The sequence below is a fragment of the Aptenodytes forsteri genome, unplaced genomic scaffold (assembly GCF_000699145.1).
Source record: "Aptenodytes forsteri isolate BGI_AS27 unplaced genomic scaffold, ASM69914v1 Scaffold605, whole genome shotgun sequence".
Classification (NCBI taxonomy): Eukaryota; Metazoa; Chordata; class Aves; order Sphenisciformes; family Spheniscidae; genus Aptenodytes; species Aptenodytes forsteri.
Window position 1 is genome coordinate 337188 of NW_008794427.1, and position 23144 is coordinate 360331.

The 23144-nt window shown below is 36.9% G+C and overlaps 1 protein-coding gene across 1 annotated transcript in view; it reads right to left on the minus strand.

The window, feature by feature from the left end:
* Positions 1-255: 255 nt before the first annotated feature.
* ASB7 (ankyrin repeat and SOCS box containing 7) overlaps positions 256-23144 on the minus strand; it is a 28470-nt gene continuing 5581 nt past the window's right edge. Inside the window, exons 3-6 of the mRNA XM_009289469.2 lie at positions 22793-22891; positions 19357-19617; positions 11655-12260; positions 256-1416 (exon numbers count right to left, since the gene is read on the minus strand). Coding sequence (XP_009287744.1) covers positions 1277-1416; positions 11655-12260; positions 19357-19567 — 957 coding nt within the window. The 5' untranslated portion in view covers positions 19568-19617; positions 22793-22891 and the 3' untranslated portion in view covers positions 256-1276. The remainder of the gene's footprint in view (positions 1417-11654; positions 12261-19356; positions 19618-22792; positions 22892-23144) is intronic.

The window sequence follows — 23144 nt, forward strand, 5'->3', positions numbered from 1 at the left end:
CAGTTGCTGCTTTCAGATTAACTGGAAACCACTTAATGTTTGTAAAATTTAAACTTTCAATATGAATGGGGCTTTTCTTGTTAGTGCACATATAAAATGCATCTTAACTTATGTGCACTTCCCACTCTCTAACCTGAAACAAACTGAATTTCAGAGCAACCTAAAAAAAAAAATCCATCACTGCCTTTAAAATAAAAGGGTTTGGGGAATTTCTTCTTTTTTTTTTTTTTTTTTTTAATTTTTTTTTTTTTACAACTGAAAGTGAAATAAAGCAGGTTATACATTCATGAAATTTAGGGAGTAATAACAAACAGCAACTGCCACATCAATTTAGTAATGTCACGTCAACACTACAGCGAGGCAGCAGTTCCTATTCTCACAAATAATGCACTGAGACTAAATGAGGAATAGTGGGGGGGGAATCACACATAAAGGGAAAATACATCAGAAAGATTATTGCACAGGAGGCACTGTATGAGAAACAGAATACATTGGCTTCAAAAAAAAAATCTAAATTTGTTTACTCTTAAGTTAATGTAAAAAATACACAGGCTATGCCTCTTTGTAGTGTAGTCACTGTTAAAAATAGACTTACAAACAGCCACCCATTTAACAGGGAATGTCAGGAAAGAAGAGGGCCTGAATTTTATGGGCATCCCAACTATAGTAATTAGGAAAAGAATAATATAAAAAGAGCCAATGTATAGACCCTCAAATCAAATAGGGTAACTGCATTTTTTCTTTAATTTCCAAATGATATTTATACAGTACCCTAGAACATGTTGATTATCAACTCTTCCCTCTATCCTGCAAAAACATACACCCTGGCAGAGACAAGAGTCCCAACAGACAACAGGGCTCTCAAGGTCTTTCTATCGGTATCCTTTTGCAGGACTGGTGCCTTGATTTCTGAAGTTCATTTTCTTGAATAATTGCTCAGCATGCCAATTCAAACCAACCACTTCCCTTGAGAGGCTACCTTCCATCTCCACTGCAAGTCTGCACACTTAATGTGAAAACAAACAAACAAAAAACCAACAGCAATTTTTAAAATGTAATATTGTATAGAAAGCTTGGACCTTGTAAACTTGGACCAAGAAACCAAAAATTAAGACCTTCTAGCATGTGGTATAAAAAACCCAAGGAAGTGTATACCTGCCTTCTGACTTCACAGAAAAATCAGAATTTGCATAGGATATACTTTGTGCAAGGCAACAAGCCTCTTCAGTATCTGGAATATAACTAATCTTGCTCAGAGTTCTTCTCTTCATGGATATCAGATATCATCAAATTTGTGTTTTAAGTAGTCTTTCATGACCTTGGCAATGGGTAGTTCATCAAGTAGTTTTAGGTTTTGAAGGCCTATACACTGACGGATTTTAATTCGGCATAGATCTTGCAAGTTTCTGGGCTGTCCTGAAAAGACAAAAGGAACACATAAAAGTAAAATGATCACATTTTAAACATACTTTAAGAGATCATTTACTCAGTAAAATCACAGATGTTTGCTGTTTTCTAAGAGGCAGAGGGAAGGGAAAAATTACAAGAGAAAAAAGGGTGGAAGTTAATACCTTTCTAATGAACAATAATTCAATGAAATTGAGGGATGAATCCTAAAAACATTTTTTACATGTACATAATTTTACTGATGCCAGTGTAAAGTGACATTATCCGTGTGAGGATTCCCACGAGGTGGCAACATATGCTTAAGCATTGTAGAACAGCATAACTCCTCCATTTAACTTTTTGTGGATTTTTTTCTGTCTTTGTAACACCTAAGGAAAAAAAAACCCTCAGCCTCACTTCTTTTCAAACATTAAGACAAAAACTTCTACGTTCAACTGTGACAGGACTAGGCAGTCTCCTTAGAGAGTGAGGGTTTATAAAAGTTATTCAAGGATTGCGTGGCAGAGTCAAAGATTTTTTTCCCTTCTAATGAAAAGACGAAGCCTTTAGGCTTTGGATGCAGCCACAACCTCGTCAAACAGAAAGAGATGAAAATATGAGTTAACCACTGTCCACAGAGGAAAAGCTTTACTGACATCACATGAACTTCAGAATTTCTGGCAAGGATTTTCCAAAATAACTGGTTCCTTTTCAAACTCATTCTTAACAGGAAACTGTTAAAAGTCAAACACCTTGAAAAACGGTTCCCCCATGCAATATAACATAAGATTAATCTAGCCTTGTATCTGGAAGTACCCAGCAATGGATCCCAAGGAAGAAGGAAAGAAAGAAAGAGCAGAACAACAGACATTGAGAAATCCTGTCCCAATATACCCTTCTAGCTTTCAGCACCAGTGCCTTTGGGCCTTCCTGAACCAGAGACTGCCCACAGATCTATGTCTTTAATAGCTATGAATGGCCTGCCCTTTGTAAATCCATCTAATGTTTTTTGAACCCATTTATACTTTCAGTATCCAAAACATCCTGTGGCAACAAATTTCACAATATAATTAGGCGTTGGCTGGAAAACTACAAAGTGCTTTTATTTATTTTAGATCTGCTTCCTGATCGCTTCATTGCGTGCCTACCATTCTTTGAGTTACAAAAAAAATAACGAATAATTGTTCTCATGCCAGTCACGACTTTACATACCTTTATATTAATCTCTGTCTTCCACTCATGCGTGGTACCTCTTTCCAAAGCTGAAGACTCTATTTAATAACCTCCCACCATGGGAACCACTCCGAACCTCTGACCAAACTAGCTGCCTGCCTTTGTTCTTTTTCCTCATTCTGCTATATCTGTTTTTAAATTATCCCAATAACACATTGAGGGTGTGCTAGTCAATATTTTGATCATCGACTTAACTGTGTAAGCTTTTTTTTTCTTTTTTTAGGCCATGACACAGTTATGGCACCCAATGGCTGTCCAAGTCAAAATACTTGGCACCACGGCCAATGTAGGTGCTTATGCCGGCATCAAGATAATCTATTGCCAACAGAGCAACTTACTGCAGTCTTTTATTATCTGTATAATTGTTAATGGTGAAGGACAGTGCTTGCTTTTGCAAAGAACGGCATGGCGATTTTATTGAGCCGACTGCTTGAATCAATTTCTTTAAAAAGCAGTACAAAACAACAAAAGCGACTTAAAATAACTTAGATGGACGTTTCCAATTAGCTTTCCTGAGCTGCCATCAATTAAGCAGGACATTTTTGAAAGAGGAAATGCCTTCTGTACGGGGCTCGACGTGGGCAGGCTTTACGGTGGACAGTAGGATGCTGTCAGCTCACCAGGCACAAACCTGTTCGGAGGAGACGGGAGGGTTTTTCTCACCCAAGCCAGCCCCACAGCTGGCTCCAGAGCCCATCCCTTCTTCCATCCTCCTAGTTCAGCGACAAACCTTCTATCAGCTAAATAGACATTGACATTATGAGTTTATTAGACTTTCCTGGTAAGCACAGAGTAAAGAGATTATGAAACTATTTCCTGTTTTCTACTTTGGGCATTTTGTACATGGTTTCAGTTACCCTTTATAGCAAGTTCCTCCTTTTTTCCCCCTGCATGGGTTTTTCTATAGAAATGGGCTGACAGACAGGTAGACACTGGGATTTATCTTAAGCACTAAAATTATCCGAGGTAAGCTAGTAGAAGTAACACATGAAAATAGTCTCAGCCTGTTTTTAAAGAAATCAGATTTGAAATTAAAGAACATGAAAATTTGAGTTTCCTTCATAAAAGTTTAAAATACTTTTATTATACTTATCACCAGAGTATCTAAATGTCAATTTATTTTTAATTATATCCTTCAGCCATGACTTAGAAAACAGATCATTAGTTACTTTGTCCACTGGTGGTTTCTTCTTAGCAATTTCCCCCACCCCCACCCCCCACTTGAAGGAATGAATTTGTACAAATCGGACAACAGCTCAATGCTCGAGCTTCAGGGAAAGAAAAGTTACTTTTGGTAAGAAACCAAGCAGAGGAATCTTTACAGCGATAAAGAAGTCATTCTAATGCTTTAAATGTGAATGCAAACAGGGTTCAGAAAGGATGCATCTTTTCAAAAGTTAACTGCAACCAGCAGCGTTAGAGGGTGGAGAGGACTACAGATCTGTATGTGTATTTTCTGTAGTAGAGTACACAATAATACAGCTATGAGACACTGATTTCTGGTTTCAGAAATGAATGCCTTTTAATTAACATCCTATGGGTTTTTTGAGAACAAAATGGAACAGACAACTTAAAAATACCCAGAAGAAATTGGTCATCAGTTAATTCAAAAAGACACGATTATCAAATGTATGACATTTTCCCCTGATAAGCCTAAAAATATTTCCTGGGAATGTGTTAACAATGGACATTTCCAGTGTTAAGCACCAGTTGCTACATCTAGTGGCTGTTAGTGTCTTAGGTCACGCCTTGCAAATTCCAGGGTTATTAATGCACTTGTGGTTTATTAGAAACGGTGTCTAGAACACTTACTCATTCTTGGTTGCATCTGAATGAAAAAGAAAAAAAAAATAAAGGATTACAGACGATGTCAGTGAACCTTGGTTTGGCAAATGAAAAATGTTATTAGTAATTTGGCAAAGTAAGACAAGTTAAATGATGAATAAAGTTCTGTTTAAAAATGATTAGGAAGTAGCAACTTTGGTTATATCCTGCATCACAAGTTTGGAAAGTTATTTAGGCAAATAAGTTAGAAAGGAAGAGAATTAAAAAAGAAACAAACAAAAAAACCCACAAACATAAAAGGTAAGATTGACCTAATTACCACTATCACGCAAAACAGTGACATAAAACTACTGAACACCTTAAAAAAAACCCCCAACGCATCCCTGATCCGGTCTCAAAGGGACACCTTGATGATGGCAGCGCTGTTGTTCCGGAGCAGTCGGGTTACTGTTAGGCTGTTACACAACCCAAGTTACCATCAGGGCAGCAAACACCTGCCACTGTTGTAGAGCTGAAGGTTTGCCAACGTGTTCACCGGAACAAGTTCGATACTTCAGTCAATTTATTTTGCAAGCTTTATAGAGATAATCAAATAAATTAGAAGTATTAATTACAGGAAAGAGATGTATAGTTCATCTTTTGTCTTCCACAGCTCACGCTATGTGCTGTAATGGAAAGCAGAAATCCCCACCAACGCACTTCTTGTGTATAGTTTCCCAAACATGACAGAAAAGTTTCTTCCAAACAGAAGAAATGTAAAACATAGGGTAATAAAATAAAGAGGAATTGCTTTTTGATTCTTTTTCTTTCTAGAGGCAGCAGACTTCAGTATGTATAAAATTTAAACATTTGCCTAACTCAGTTCTTCAACTGCTAACAAAGTAAGTTCCTGAGCTTTTTTTTCCCCCTTAAATAATCAATAATTATTTCACTTAAATAATGAAATAAGCCTTTTAAATTATTATTAATAGATTGGCCTTCTCTGGTAAAGCAAGGGAAAAAATGCATGTTTTAACAGCAAGAAATTATTACAATTAATCCTGATTTTCCATTCCTTTCCTTTTTGCAGTTTCAAGATTTTTCTGCTATTCTGTCTGGGAGTTTGCTGTTCTATCCCAGAGACAAACAAAACTTACATTTAGGATTTACTATCTATACAAAGAACTGTATGTCACTGTTACAACTGCTCCGCAGCTTATGCATTTAGACCTGTGCCTGCCCGTTTTTCCTATGCAGACCGTGCTCCCCAGGATATAAAACACTACCTCATCTAATAGGTCTATATTTAAGGATCATTAAGGCATAATATTAGACCTAGTACCTCTGACAACACTGATTTTTAGGGATTCTCGCCCAGTTTTAAGCAAAAGTGTTGTAAAGGTGGAAAGGGGGAATCGCTACCAGTTTCCTCCACTGAAGATACAAGAGCACCTGCGCAAAGCAAAACTCATGAACTGACCTGTTCTGTTACCCAAGAGAAAACTTAGGAGTAACTAACACGCTTGTAGGCTGCAAGAAGATCCTCTCTGATGTATTGTTCTACCTATTAAAAAAACCCCGCTTTTAAAAGCAAACAATCAGTGTCATTGGTTTGAAGTGGATAGGCAGTTTCTGAAGAAGTTAAAAAATGAAAAATAACATCAGTGACATATTTCAGAAGCCGCCCACAGTTTTCTCTGCGATATTAATACATTTCTCTAGAAAAAAGCTTAGAGTGGTATTTCTCAAACTGAGCCTCTGCCCCCCCTGGGAATTGTGAAAGGCTGAAAACAGTAGCAAGAAACCATTTGGTAGTTTCTTTTTAGCTACAAAGGAAACGTAAAAATAAAAGTTTTGTGAAACATTGGGGAAAAAAAAAGTTGAAACCAGGCTGACGTATGGCTGGCAGCAGCTCAGTTCCTCTAGAGTATCAGAATAAGTATTTATATCCACAGCTAACTGTTAAATCCATCCCTTATTTCATAACTGTGAAGGAACTCAGCTACTGCCAGCAATTAAATTTAGTTACAATTTTGTTGGCTTTGGGGGGGGAATTAAAAATGATAATTGAACTTATCAACTGGAAACTCACACCCACCAGCCGAGAAACACACTGATGAGGATGCACAAGCAAACAGGATCATACTGAAAGGATGCGATCACCTAGCAAGTGGCTGTTGCTGAGCTGAACGGGAATTCAGCTGTTCATTGCAATAGGAGTAGGTCTAACAGTTTAGGAAATGCATTGTCTTGTACTCTGTAAAAAACATCAGCAGAATAACAAGAGGATATTTGGTTTTCCAGCATTCAAAATGCCAGAAAAAGCTAGTATCGAGAATGTAGAGGTTTGAAATATTAATGTAAGACATGCAGGGCTGAATTTAGAGACAAAGAGAATGCCAGCGTTCATTGAGAAAGTCAACAAACTCCTTGAATCAGTATCTAGCTCAACAGGACAAAGAGCACTTTTAATTCTTTTTGACTGGATATCATGCAAGTTATTTTAAAAGTTCTAGCATAATTTTGTGTTCAGTATGCCTCTGTTAGAATACTTGAGCTTGAAGCATGTTTTCATTGCTCTTTGAAAAATAATTCTCCACAATGAGTTTTAGATGTCTATTAAATTTCAGTATTTCTGGCACAGAAAATATGTACCAAGGAGGAGTGTATTTTGGACTGAAAATTTATATACGAAAAAGCAGAATGCCAGTAAAGCTCAATGTTAAGTATAACAGGTGTATTTAGCAATGAAATTAAGATTTGAATATGCTTGTGTAAGATTTTTTAAAATATTTTGGAATGTTTCTGTAAATTCAGTCTTACTGAAATTGCTGTGGAAATTCAGCTACGAAATTCAAGACCATAATGTTTATCTATTTTTAGGAGACATAAGTAAGATGCTCTGAACATAGACAGGCTTAAGATGCATTGTTACTCTTTTTACATTATAACAGAGTACAGCATAGGTGTGCAAATGGGAGTGGGGGGTGGCTCTACCTTACATGCCACATGTAAAAATTTTTTTTTTTCATAGACCTCTTCAAAAAACTCTTCCAAAGTATACCTCTGTATATAGATATATAAAAATGATTCAACTGCTTAATATAAACAGTCAACTGCACTCTGATTTAGTAGCTACGTTTTTCAATATCACACTAGGCAATTCTGAGTTGAGTTAAACAATTATTTGAAAGGTACCTTCCCTCTTTCTAGAAAGAAAGAAATTGGGCTATGTCTTTATAAAGGTATCAAAAACTATACTGGTCTTTAACAAATAGGTACCTGCAATCTGCAGAAAGTAATCGTGATTCAGACAGTATCTGCTTATCACTGATCCAGCTAAAATGAAAACTATAAAATAACCCTCTTACCCTAGTTCCCTGCGTAACTCTGGATGACAAAGCAGACCATATTCATTAGTGCAAGATTTCCAGCAGCACCCAAGGAAGCAGACAAAGCTTGCAATTCCAGTAAAGTTCTTCTATGTTATAACAAACATGAAGATACTGTTTCCTTTGAAATTATCCACGTTATGAAACATGTAGAAATCTACTTAATTCACTATGACACTTCTGTATTCATAAAAGTTTAAACTATGCAGAGACACTTTTTTAAATGTTCTTCCAGTAAAAAAAAAAGTCCTAGTGAAAAGTTATCTTTACTTAGCAAAGGGATAGAGACAAAGAATGTATAAGGATTTCCTTAATAGGACTTTTGTCTAAGTTTTTCTGCACATTTACAGCGTTATATAAATCTGAACACAAAATTATACCCTCTAGTCAAAGCCAAATATTTGCTCTTTGAAAAATAAAAAAAAAAAAAAAAAAGGAATGCAGATGAAATATTTGTAGTTTAATTCATCTGGTGACCTTTAGATCTTGTTCCAGATCTGAAATTAGTTCTTTGATACCTGTTAACATACATGCCATATTACACTACCGTGGCCATATCCATTTACTTAGCTATTTGCCTCAACACAGACAAGCAACTTGCATAGCTAGTCATAGACTCTCGTCTGCTACGTTATCTGAACAGTGATTAAATTAAGTGAGAGCTATGGGGAGGGGGAAAGGTTCAAGCTTTTTTTATTCCCCTTTTTGGTATCATAATTGAATTTCTAGTATCTTAAAGTTTATTTAAACCTTTAAGTATTTTTCTAATACTTGCATTGTTTCCTACCTCCAGCATTCTCTTTATAAGTTTTAGAATTCTCAAATCCCATTCAACTTCAGCTTCAACATAAACCATTCCATCCAGGACTGTAATTGCACATGTTAATTCTGTAGACATACACACTACCAAAAAAAATAAAAAAATGAATGTCTATATATATCTCTGTCTTCACATATATTATATACATGCATCTCTATTTTAATTTTGCATTAGTGTATCCCAAGCTTAACCCACTGACACTCCTGAAGAGGCAGATTCAGATCTCATAAAACTGAAGCATTATACTTGAAGTGCTCCAAAACAACTCTTTATCAGACGATCTCAGGTACTATGGTGGTTGCCAATAAAAGTTTTTCGGAGTGTAATACAGATAAGGAAAAGGAAGGTGTTTAATAAAATCATTGAGTAATTTTCATCTTCAATGTTGTTTTTTCACAGGGAGACTTTACTCATTTTTGTATTGCCAAAAAGAGGGGGGATGGGGGGGAAGACGTGAGTGACCATCTAAACACCAAGTCAATGGCAGCCACATGATGAAACACTTTGTTGTTCCTAACTGCCTGCTTCGTGCTTAAATACTGAGACACAACTACAGAATAACTTCCTTCCTCTTGGAGTTATTCTAGGAGCAAAGGAATCCCTACCTGTAACCAGGAAGAATATCAGACCTTCAGGGTCAAACCCCAAAATCCAATATCTTCTTGGCCAATACTGAGTATTTCTGAGAGCTTGGTTTCGTGCCTGTTATTCAAAACCAGGGACCCAGGCTAAAGGCTGCGATTATTACCAATTACAATACCTACCAAAAGAAATTCACATACGATGTTTTCTGAGGAACTGAAACTGTACAAATGTTTTCTGAGTATTAAAAAAAAAAAGCTACTTACATCTTACATGTAGACTGCTAAAGACCATCCCATTTATATGAAGCATGCAACCGCTTTCACTTGAAGACACAGATCGGTTTGATAACATTCATAATTCACATATTGTGATCTTTAAGCTTAAAAATTTTAATCTACTGCAAAAGTAAAAACTAATTCCTGTTTTACTATCAAACATACTCTTCAAATCTTCGGATGCACATATAAAACTTACAGCTATAGATTTCTATATTAAGTATTTAGTATAATGTTCAAATAAACAAACTAGAAATTCCTGTTAAGCCCTACAACCAAGGCACTGTTACCAACCGCAAGAGAGAATTTCAGGAAGACTCCCACTAGAAGTCGTCTCTAAAAATTTTGCAAATTTTTCTTCTAGTAAATACATATTGCAATAGACTCAGAAACAAGATTCTTCCCCGAAGTGCTACACTGCGAGATCTCAACAATTCCCTGTACACAGTCTGATCTAACTGGAAACTCCACTACCAAAGTCCCAGCTCGCTCTTCATCCGTTTCATCTCTCCTACACCATCTTATTAAAGTGATTATTCATGAAAACCGTGGAAGACACGACAGTGTTTGGATATTTATAACAAGGGCAGCAGAGTCTGTTTATAGCTGTTTGTAAACATATATTCATAATAATTTTCCTAAGAAGCACAAAGTTGAAGTGTTTTTGTCAGCACTAGTCCTCCCTGCTTTCCCAGTTCTCCCTCCATCAGCACAAAACTGGGATAGGTCCAACACTGTTACACTGGCCACAAATTTATGCTACTTTTTTGTGGCAGAATTTAACTCTCACTTAACATTAAACCCTTAAGGTATGGAATCTGCAACCTAAAAGTAAGTTGCAGTACTGGTTTCCAACTTTCTGAATTAGTCTTTAGACATTGAGGAAACACTTAAGCAGTCTAAGCCTTTATGCTTACCAGTACTTTCTAAGACTGTGAAAAATTGCAAGTCTGGGTATTATATAATCTAGTAACAGCCCTGACAGTGCTACTATATAGTGAGAGGCTTCCAAAAAGGAAACCAGAAAGAAAAGAGTTTGAATGAGAAGGGGTAGGCGAATTAAAACAAAATCTATTAGTTGCTTGTATTTCTTATTATCAACTTCCACCTTTCCAAAAATTCTCTTTAGATTTCAGATAGAAGCAAAAATAACACCACAAATCATGAAGACAAAAATGAAATTCCAAATGCTTATTTGTGTCAGCTACTGACAACAGATCTCAGCTGATTCACCCCCAGTTCACACTAAATTTCAGTTTCTTTGCAGAGTATATAGAGTGCTTAATTCTCATTAAAAACTACCACATCCAAAAAAATAAAAGAAACTGTAGGGGAAAAAAGGATATGAGAAATACCCCATCCTCTGTAGTGCAAAGATCACCCTAGTTAGATGATAATTTATCAGGCTATCTTAACATGTTTGAATTAGCAAACTCCTGCTAATTGCTAATCAGCAATTCCTAAATGCTTTAGGCAATACTATAATTATGAAACACTATTATAGCATTCAATGTTGAATGAGAGAGGAAGAAAACACTTTCAGTAGATCTAGTACACCAAAAACTGATAATTAAAAGTGACCAGAATATTAGGAGCCTAATACTTTTTTTAAATATCAGAAGTCATGACGAGTTCAAGTCTCTTTCATACTTCAACAAAATCAAATCAAAGCTACACAGCACATGAAACCCCTTCAAGTTGCACGAGTAAACTATGCCATTTTGTTGTCTGGTGTAGGGGAGAGAAGGAGAGAATGTGGGAGAACACAAAGCAGTAGAAGCTCTTTTCTACCCCAGTCGTAGTGCCAGGTGCAAAAGCCAGCAACTGCAGAGTATTTGCATGGCAATTAAAAAAAAAAGCAAAAGACACTAAAGAAAACAAACAAACAACAAAACAAAACCCAAAAATCTTATGTGCTAAGGCCATTAATAAAATGAAATTTTACAGTTCACTTTTTTAAAAATGAATGCTTCCTGTAGATATTTAAACAAAACTAATTTAAATAAAATATACTTAACATTAGCACCTTTGCCGAGTAAGAGATTCCCAGTATCACAATCCCTTCACCTTCCCAGAAACTTTCTAGTGCATTTAAATAGCATCAAGGGGCAGAGAGGAAGCATTTTTTTCTGGGGCTAAATTCAAAGAAGGCTTTTAGAGGACACTGTGTCCTGTGATTAACTTCTCTTACATACATACTTGTCACTTCTTGTAAGAAATCCAGACAGGGTCGGCTACTTCCAGAAATACTTATTGAAACAGCCAGTGGGGTCTGTCCTTCATAGTTCCTTGTGTTAGTGTCTGCTCCATAATTATACAACATTTGTGCACAAAGCACATCATCTCTAAGAGCAGACAAGTGTAAGGGTGTCTGTCCATCTTCCAAGCGACCCAAGTTTGTATCCGCCCCTCTCTGAAGGAACATTCGGCAGTAAGAGTGATTGCTTTTGATCACAGCGTATCGTAACAGGAAACCATTTTGAATGTCGATGTTGGCATTGTGATCCAGAAGGATTTTCACACAGCTTGACCTCTCTCGGATAATGGCCAGCTGAAGCGGTGTAGTACCTTTATCACTGAGTGGATCAACCTCAGCCTTGAACTCCAACAGGAGTCTGACAAATGAGTCTCTGCCGTAGTGGGCTGCTACATGGAGGGGAGTCCAACCATCGTTGCTTTTTGCATTAATAATGTCACTTCTGTATTCAGATTCCAACATCAAGCGTGCAATCCTCGCTCGGCCATGCATGGCTGCATAATGCAGAGCAGTGAAGCCTCCAATTAAGTCCTTAACTGTGGGATCAGCTGAAGTTAAAATAAAATTAAAAAGTAATTAGAAGGCATTACAGTAATCCAGTGCTGCAAAGAAATAATGAAACGGTTGAATGTTAGGCTTTTCAGGCATAGCATGACAGGATTTTTCATACTTCAAACTAATTCTTGCTTTCATGAACATGCTATTTTTAAGAAAAAGTTAATTATATTTAAGAAAGAGTTACACAAAAAAAAGACGACTTCTTTCATATACATATGTTTCCATTTGACAAATAGTTTTCCACATCTTCCTAGCACTCTTAGGCTAATTACTCTAATCTCTCTGTCCATCCAGTTTTCCTCCAGCTCTACAATATTACATTTCTTTCTCAATGTTCAACTTTTTTATTTTCCCTTGTGTTGCTTCTTGGTCTTAAAAAGAAGCATGTGTAGAAACATCTGCTGTCCCAAATTGCGGATGTTTTGTGGTCTGGCAGGATTGTATTGTTCTTAGGGTGTAATACTGTATTAGGTAAAATGTTTCTCTGTGGTCTGCAGGATTTCCAAAGCATGTAGGATATATGTTATTTTAGATTATCTTGATAAAGTCTGGTTTTATAGATGATGAATCTGTTCTGAATTTACAGTTTTACAAAAATTTAAGATTTTACAAGAATGTAAGCATCCACTTACGGAAGGAGTCAGGAAAAATTTCAGTGCAGAATACAAGTGATTACACAGATTATTCCCCCCCCAACATAGCACGAAAACTCAGTCTGGTTTATGAATTTAAAAATTAAAATAATCAAATCAATTTAATTAATTTAATTTCCTCAGACTTCCAAAGCAAGTGACTATTCCCATGTACCAAATTAATTACCGAAGGAAAGGCGCCTGCCTCATTACCATTTCTCAGCTAGAGAACAAGTCAGGCTGTGAGATTTTTCCTTCCATCATCCATAGAAGCTGCCTGTCGGACACTAAAAGGTACAAACTACAGTTTGGAAGTTTGATGCACTTTCCTAACCTAAGTCTCCTAGCTGGTAAAGAGAGATACTATCTGCAGAAGACACTAGCCTTAAGCTGACACATTTTCAATACTCCTGTGTATCTATTGAAACAACTGCTGGGGTCTGTCCTTCACAGTTGCTTGTGTTGTTGTCTGCTCTGTTATCATACATTTGTGCACAAAGCACATCACCTCTAAGTGCAGACAAGCGTAAGGGTGTCCGTCCACCTTCCATAACCTTGACAGCCCTGTCTTGCATCCTGGCACATTGAATTCTTTGCAATTTCCTCATCTATACATACTGTGTTTAGAAGGAAAGTAGCAGTGGTCTAGAGGAAAAGGAAAAAGGCAAAAAGGCCAAAAAAAAAAAAAAGAAAAAAGGCCAGGGGAAAAAAAGAAAAAAAGTAAAAAAAAAGGATATTGTGACTGCACAGGTTTAAAACAAACTTGGCCGAAGGCTATGAACACCCAGTGCTCACACACATTGCTCAAGAGAAGCACTTGCTCTCCCGTACCACATAGAGAAGGCAGAATTTTCTGCTCGGTTGCCATCACACTCAAACAGGAGACGGGAAGAGGGTGGGAGACACCAATTTGCATCTCAAAATTCAGACCTGCTGTAAGTTAAGTTCACAATACAATATAAATTGCAAGCTAGTTTAGTCTGAACACATCCAAACACACAAAGGTGCTGACACAAAACAACAGGAATAAGCTTCCCAATATGGACCTACTGTGACCACGTCCAAATAACACACACAGATAGACATCATACCAAAATAAAAGGACTGGCAAGAAAGAGTAACAGAATACAGCTGCAAAGGTGATCCAGCAACTTTAAAGTTTTTTTTTAAATTTAGACTGAGGGGAGGAAAACAAGCAAACAAAAAAAATCCAATGCACAAACTAATGCAGCCTGACTACACAGAGAATTAAAACGTGAGAACTGCCTCTAGTGTATAGAATAGGAACCTAGAAATAACGAGGGAAAGATTAAGGAAAGTTTAGTCCCTTAAAAGTGACAGCCTTCCTAGTCTTCTGTGAAAAGCAGAAGTTTCAGTGCCCTGTAAAGTTACACTAACCTGAGTTAAAGTAATTGCCGAAGCATCCTCAGGCTGGCAGGAAAATGAAGTCAGTGACTGAATAGGTGGTTCCTAACCTGCACTATGATGATGTCCAAAATACAGCAAAGAATCAGTACAACCCACAAAGTCATTAAAGACAAAGATAATATTTCCCAGTGATGTTTGCTGCTCCCAGGGTCTCTTTCTTCGCACTGCTCAGACTATTCGTCTCCTGACTGGTGATAAATAAAGTGAGTAGCATAAGCATGAGAATTAAGATGCAGAGGGATGACACATTCTGAGAGGCAGAATTAGGGAGAAAGATGGACATAATGGAAAGGAGACAGCAGCCAGGGCCATTTCCACAAAACAAAGTTTAAAAATTAAAAAAGAAATTCATGTTGTGCGTTCTCTCTTCCATGCATGCAAGTCAATAATTTCTACCTCCCAACTGAGGTGCAGGATACTGCCGCTAGCCAGTTTAGTCTATGCTATTTCCAAATTCAGTTAGATATGCCCCAACTTTTGTGTGTGCATGTATATGCATTCTTATACAAGTTGTAATCCAAATCCAACAATTTACTTGAAAAAGAAGGATGCCTTTTAGGTACCTTTCCATGCCTTCCCTCCTTCCAAAATTTCATTGCTTTTGACCACTAAAGTGAACTAAAAAAAATTACAAAGTCATATAAGAGAACTGTCTCAACGAGAATAGGAAAAAAGCCTCTCAGTTGGGCAACCAAGCAACACAAACAACTAACCTTCCAAAAGTAAACCCAGTAGCAAAACCTCATGATATAAATATTGTAATTCCCATTAAGATTATGGGCTTCTAGTGAGCTACTAGTACCAGCCTCCCCCTTGATTAGGTAAACAATTTTAACAAGACCGAAAGATTGTCTGTTGCTATTCAGTCAATGTTTTGCTGCCATCTTCTGGAAAACTCTTGAACTTCACAAGGGCTTTCAGCAGAAGTTGGACCTGCATTATGCTGCATACAATTTCCATCCGTTGGGTCCCTGTGTTAGTAAAAGTAATGCTACAAAGCTGTGTTGCCTTAAGAACTTGGGTTGTTGTGGGGGTTTTTGTTTGTTTGTTTTTCAAAAGGCTTCAGTATTGGTATCATGCTGTAAAGTAACTCTCTCTCCCTGGAACACAAGCAAGGTAGAAATTAATTGGGAATGATTCTCAGCTTACCTTTCAGAATCTGCAGAGAGGTAAAAAAAAAGTACCTGGTACAAGTGTATTTAACTAGGAAGGGAGGAAGCCAGCACTTGCCAGCATTTCTTTATCTTGCCTCCATCCTGATTGTCAAACAATTATTTCTTTTCAAGCTTCCCATTAATTTGGGGAGAGCAGAATCTAGAAACATGAACAGCTGCATTTGGTCACTTGTAATGTTCTTAAATATAAGGCATAATACAATGGTATAAACCTTGAACTGCTTATCAAGGGTACCAAATTACCGCAATCAAGCTCACTTGAGAGTGAAAATTTGCAACACTGAATGATATTCAGATTATTTTATTTCATGTTAAAGTTGGGCACCTAAACTAGTCATTTAAACCCTACTGTTAATGAAATTCTTTTCTAATACTGTAATCTAGAGGCTATATAGATTCCTAAACAAGAGTCTAATATTTTAGAGTTTCAATTTACTGCTCGGTGGGACAATTTCCCTTCTTTCTTGACACCTTCATTAGATCACTCTATCGCAGTCTAATTTGGGAAGCCAAGAAAGCAATGCTTCTGGTTTCATAAAGTACTTCCTTTATTTCAAGCATACTTCCCCCAACTAGGGCTTAATTCTGACCACAAGGTTTAGAGACATGGCTACATATAGCTTCTGTTTTGAATTTTCTAGGACAACATTGATACAAAAGACCTCCAGGAAAGCATTACTGTTCAGACACAGAAACACTTTATGAGCTGGTTTAGGGGCATGAACATTTGCCATTCTCTAGTTTCTCCCAGATTCTGTGTGACCTTACTAAAATTTAGATACCTTGCAGCCAAGACTAAAAATAAATAAATACATCTGTTTGGCTACTTCTTTCTGTTACTCTTCAATTTCTAGGAGCTTTAGTGAATCATTTCTTCACTTTAATACGAGTAACCAGAAACTGTCCTGCTTAATTAGTATTGAGAAGATATCGTCAAGGGACAGCTAACAATTACACACTTTCAAGACTTTAGCTCGTTGTAACGTTAACAGTGGTGGTTGGGGATTAATAAAACATAGTTCTTGTCCAGCGCTGGATTGTCTGTCTCAATATGTTATTTTGAAAATAAAAAAAAAGTACACTAAAGGGGAAAAAAGGCTTGTTACGCAAAAATACAAGATTACTGAAAACTATACTCCCTACTTTTGTGTTGCTCTCCTGTTGAGCTTTGTGAATCTAGATTGTTTCTATGGATGGAAAGAGCTGGCTTCATAGAATCTTCACTTTATTAAAATGAGACAAATACGCCAAGAAAGTAAAATTCACTATTTTTTATGAGAACTAAAGTTTCTCCATGGTTCCGATCAACTTTCTGCATTTCATCACTTGCTAAAGAATATTTATTATCTGACCTATTACCTCTGTATCTAGTTGGTATTTCTGCTGGCTTCATCCTTTAGTCTGGACTGGTTTTTTATGCATTTTCCCCATCTATCTGTGTCTCCTTGCTCAGCAGATAATAAAAAGCTTCCTCCTGTTCCACCACCTCCACTCAAATCAGCCAATCTGCACGCACAATGCTGTCCTCTGGCTTTTTTCTTTGCTGGTGAGCAATGATGGAAGAGAAGAAAAAAAACAAAAGCAGGAGGCGGCCAGGTCATGACTCCCATAAGAAGCTACCTTTTATTTCCAGGTCAGTGACCAGATTCCTTCTCAGCCTTTATAACCCAAACTCCATCTCCATCCTGCTACCACACAAGACTACGTCAGTAGTCTTCCAGCATCTCAGATCTGAGGCACAGCAACTCTACCCTCAGCAACAGCCCAGTGTGGTTTTCCCATTCCTGCACTATGAAAATATTTCCAGCTCTGCTAAGCTTCATCATCCCTCTAGGTAGCCACAACTATCACCAGTTTCCCCTTCCTCCCCAATAAAATCTCAGTTCCCCCTCTCCTCCAGAACTCCATCCACTCCCTCTTGCTGTCTTCTTTATTACTAACACATATAGTCAGTTCAATACTCTGTTTATCACAAGATTCACACCAGAAAATGACTTGTTCCTTCACCCCAGTATCATTTTGGTCCACAGGGATTAAGTGCCAATATCAAAATAATCCACTTCTTGAGAGGGAGAAAGGTGGAGACTGTGTGAAGAAAGGTAGACACAAACCCCTCACTAATGAGGCAGGCATGATTAACTCGGCTTTTAAGAGTCAGCTCATTCACTGCTTAATAGCTCATTTGTGACATTACTATGTTTTAAATACTCATTATCTTTTATGCCTCTGTTTAAAGGGAAAAACAAGGCAAGGCACAAAACAGTGCCAGTTTTCTGAAGCGAGGCTCAGCTACAGGAAAGCTGCCGTAGATGACTAACCCTCACACTATTTGTTACTCAACTTTCTAGCCCTGGTGATTAAACGCTATACCGCTTCCAGAACAAGGGTGTTTCATTACAGGCAGTTTTCATGAGGCATCACATTAAGCTGGTACTTCGTATAGGAAAGAGTAACAACAAAAATAAAAACAAAACACTGCATCAGCAGCTATTTAATATCAAAACCTATACAATGAAAATACATCGGAATACATAAGGTTTGTGGGGTTTTTTTTGTTTTTTGGTTTTTTTTTTTTTTTAAGATCATCTTCAAGTTTACAGAGCTAAAACCAACATATTTCGAGACTTTCAGCCTAAAAAATTTGAATTATTAAACTGAAGGCCTGAGATTATCCACATATATTACATTTAAAAAGTAGAATTTAAAGTTATTTATTAGTGCAATTTAGTAGCTTTTTCCCCCCTTCCAATAAGGACACGAGGGTTTGCCAATATTATATGGTTAGAATCTGTAATAGGTATATCAACAGGGTCCAGTTCTTCAGGCTGTATTTCACTACTGCTCTTAAGGAACATACCACTAATTGTGCAAATACCACAGCCTATTAATGCCATTCAATTTTAAGGGTGATCCATACATCTGACAAATACTGCGACACAAAGTGCCCATATAGCCTCAGATACGTAAAGCATCAAAAAGATAATTTCAGTCTCCTTGGGACTGAAAACATCTTAGTTCATAATTCATTTGATAAGAACAGCGCTAGAATAGAGGATGCTGTTCTTTAAGAGCACTAATCAGAACGTGGAGAACATCTACTGATTTTTGTTTTTCTTCTCCAGTACCACATTAAAAGATTAAGACTATCCATTTCTAAAACTTTAGGTGGCCTTGAAATAAGATATAGCACAAAGAAATTCTAACTGTACCATTTGAGGGGTAATCATCATCACCCAAGTGAGTATATCACTTAAACCAACAAAACTCAATCAGTTCTTGAAATAAAGCTTCACTATGGATGGATGCAGGAGAGGTGTAAACTCAACTGGACTAGCTGACACTAAAGCCCTTGCACAAAGAGTACAGTTTTCATAAAGTCTAGCAGACTCTGTTAAAGCCTATATGGAAATTTAGTCTTTAATGTGACTTGTTAACTTGCTTGAGAATTATGAAACAAACTTCCCTAGGATTTCAATTCAAGGAGCTGCCTTCCTCTAATAATACCCCCTAACAGAGAAGAAAAGCCTACAGTGAGTGTTATGAGTACATTTAATCTTACAATGAGTCCTTCTGCCCTATTTTCATAATGCTTATTCATTCTTTTAACAATTCCTAAGCAATTCTGAGGGGAAAAAAAAAAAGAAGGTATTAAGATATAAAGCTAATCTATTACCTCATTCACAGAGTATGCATCAGAAGTAAACAGAGATGAAGTACTACTCCAAAGAAAGAAGAAAAAAAAAAAATCAGAAGTAGTCTGATACCTAACCAGTGCTGGAAAGCCCTACAATGGAAATTGGGACAGAAAGCTGTGAGATGGATATCAAGATTTTTCTCTCTAGGCAACTCACCTCCATGTTCAAGAAAAACACGGACACATCTCTCTTTCCCTCTTGCTGCAGAGAAATGAAGCAAGGTCCAGCCATTGGCATCTCGACCATTTGGAGAATAGCCTTGCTCCAGCATCTTGCGCACGGTGTGAACATCGCCAGCAGCAACTGCAGCCTGAATCTGCAACTCTTCCTGTAGTTCAGGGTTTCTCCGACAGTGATGGTGTAACATCCTAGCTGAATCTGGCTTTTACAGAAGCGTCATGAGGTCACACTAGTCACCTTGAATCAATGTAAAGCATGAATAAATTAGAATTGGGACCAGGAAAGAGATATCTAGAAAAAAGTCAGTACTAATGAAAAGCAATGCTAAGATTTACTCTGTATATGCAGAGCAAAGTCATCTTATACATAGGATAAAAATCAAACAATCTCACTGTTGCTAGCAAAATCATAGTACATGGTTCACATCACTGAATTGCAAAAGAAAAGGACACTTACACATTACAAATAGTAAACATTTTCTTAGGAAATGACAGCATCAAACAACAGTCCACAATTAAAGCACCTGAGCAATAAGCAAAGTGAAAAATCTCCAGAACCCAACATTCATTTAAAAATCACAGCATGGCTAATTAATATCACTAACTCCAGAGATACTGGTTAAATTGATGATCCAAATTGTTGCATGAAACAGCACTGCATTGCTAGAGCAACTGAACTATGATATTCCTTATTTTTTTTCTAGAAATGTATCACCTCTAAGCTTCAGTGAAAAGTTTCATCTTACTAATATAATCTTTTCCTGTGACCTACTGCACGTGAATATTAGTAACGTTAATGTTCAAACTGAAAACTTTAATTTCCTTTTTTCCCCTCTTTCTCCCTTCCTTTTTTTTTTTTCCAATTAGAGTCTACTGTCTGTATTTTGGCTTGTGGACTTCCTTATTAGTATATAAGGACTGCAAAGAACCTCTATATTCCAAAAATCAAACACAAAGATGATAATATGAGACCTGAAAACACATAAGTGCAGTTAATATAGCCCTGTCAAACACTACGAGAACATATACCAGAACAATCCAATTTATAATTACCTTGGTACACCATATGAGAGCTGGGCCAAAAGGCTATCTAAAATAGCCACTGTAAAAAAGCTTAGATACAGGCATACATTGGGAAAGAAAGAAGTACTATATTCCATGCTCTCTTTGAAAAGTACTCATCTGCAGTTCTACTTGCTACCCAGCTGGGGACAAGAAAAACATACAGGTATTTATGGATTCTTCCACAGTACACAAAGTCTGTTAAGTGTTTACATTTTCACATACATTCTGTATCATATCCCATTAACAGGTATTCCTAGAATGGAAAGGAGTATCAGAAGAAAGAGAATATAAGCAGGGTATTAGAAAGGTAATGCTGAGCAATAGGAGTCTCAGAAAATATTCAAAAACTGTTGCAATGGATATTAACACAGAACTAGAAGATTAAAAAAAGAGAATGAAATATGTGTTTAAACTCCTGTAAAGTTAATCAAGATTAAAGTACAAGGAAAAGTTCTAAAGATGAAAATTAATTTTAAGCAAAACTTAAAATTTACATCAACCTTGTTTTATTGGGATGTCAACCCTCATCATCACCTAAACCTTCTTTTACGTAAATATCATAAGGATTTCCAGACCCTCATGATTCACAGGTCATTCAAAAGACACTGAAATCAACTCCCCATATCCCACCAGGCACTTGTTTTCCTGTGGTCTAGATATCCACACACACACAAGAGAAAAGTGAAATCATCAATCACTGCCATCTTTCCAGATAAAGGCATAGCTATCTATTCACTCTACCATAACCTAGTTGTGCCCATTGCAAAGAAGTTACTTATCTGCTTCTTGGAGAGATGTAAACTCATAATTAACAGGTAGCTACAATGACCCTACTTACATTGCAAATATGGAAATTACATACAGCAAATGCCTGTCTTGGAAATTTATAAATGCTTCAACTTACCAGGTACGGCAACAATCGCTATTTCAGCATAGGGTTATGAAAGAAGACTTTTTAGCTCGATAGGTTATACATGGCTTACGTACTGGCTTTGTTTTGTTTTACAGTATGAACTCCATTATCTGACACTGGAAGAAAAGGGGATTTACAAACTGGCAACTGCTAACTCAATAGTTCAGCTTTTGCAGCATATTCCAAAAATCAAACTTGGTTAATCTGATGACAATGGAAGTATTTCTATTGACTCTAATAAGCTTTTACTAAGCTCTTTTCTAAACTCCAATTAGCACTTCAGAACGTGCTCACCTATAAGACAGTGAGCTTGACTTCATTCTGGATCACACCACTAATAGCAGTGTTAATGAAATTCCAACTACAAGAACAAGATATTTCTTTGGATTTACAGGTGAAAACCAATAGTAGAATCTAACTGATAATAAGTATGAGTCAGGGGGAGATCCTTAAAAAAAAAAATCAGAGTGTGCCCCTTTAGCCCTACTTTCTGTATGTGTACAAAAACAAGATACGAAAACTTTTCTCTCAAACTGAGAATATCTGATCAAAAGTTAATATAAACAAACTTTCTACCGCCATTTTTACAGTCCCTTCTTGTAAAGATCTCACATGATCCTGAATATTAAGGTCGAACTAGTTGCTCAAAATGCTACAGAAAGAGCTAGGATGACTAAACAGACGAAGCAAAATGGGATTTCTCATTTAAGGGGCCAGCAGTATCCCCCCTGCAACTATCTATGAACACAGTTGGTTAAGAAAAAGTAAAGCTCTTTATATCACACTTCTCAGCTGGTGGGTATATTTGTAATGCAGCATTAGAAAAAGTTGGCACTGGCCCCATATGTTGCATGTGACTAGCAGAGCTTATTCAAATTAGCTAGTACTAAAGTACGTAAGTACTAAAACATACAAAGCAGAAGACAGCCAGGCATAAGCAGCTCCTTTTATCACTTGTGCAGTTTCTGTACATATCTACTCTTCTATCTCACCCCTATGGCAAGCAATGAAATTCAAATTGCAAGAATACTTAACTGCAACATTAAAGGTTTCAGGATAGTTCTAGGTACACACCAGCTTTGAAAACATTTTTCACTTCTGCTCCATAGATCATTTAAAATTCCTGTTTGCAAATCCCCATTTACAGCATCAATCTTTGGAGAAGGAAAGGAGGACTACTGGAAGTCATTAGCCATTTGGCATTTAATATTTAATGTTTTGCAACTGTAATCAATCTCATTCAGAACACAGTATGCATTTGGATTGCTACATATTGGCTTTCTCCATGCAAGTAAAAAAATTAAATGAAGCAGAGGGGGGAAAAATGTACCTATACATTCCTGGTTATAATGATTGTATAGTGCCATGAAAATGGAGGACAACAACTACTTAATTGATTTTGCAACAGGATAAATTCAATGTGTTCCTGAATTACCTTATAAGAGGTTGCTACTCGTCGATGGATGTCCCACTCTTCATTGTCTTCACTATTCATAATCTTGCGTGCCCATGTGTGTCAAACAACCTGCTATCCCTTAAAAAAAAAATGATATTTCTTATTAGTTGCAAAGAGTGAGAGAGGTTTATTTACTTTTACTTTGTACCTGTGCTAGAATGCTACATTTTAATGCAGTTGCCAGAGGAGGCCCTGAAGTGTGTTTTCTTTCATTATCAGACAGTCCTCCACAGGTTGGGGTGGGGAGAGTTTGCTTCTGCCAGACAAGGAAAAGGCTACAGAGAATATTTTATGGAAAACAAGAGAAACGAGATGCACTTCCTCTCTGGAG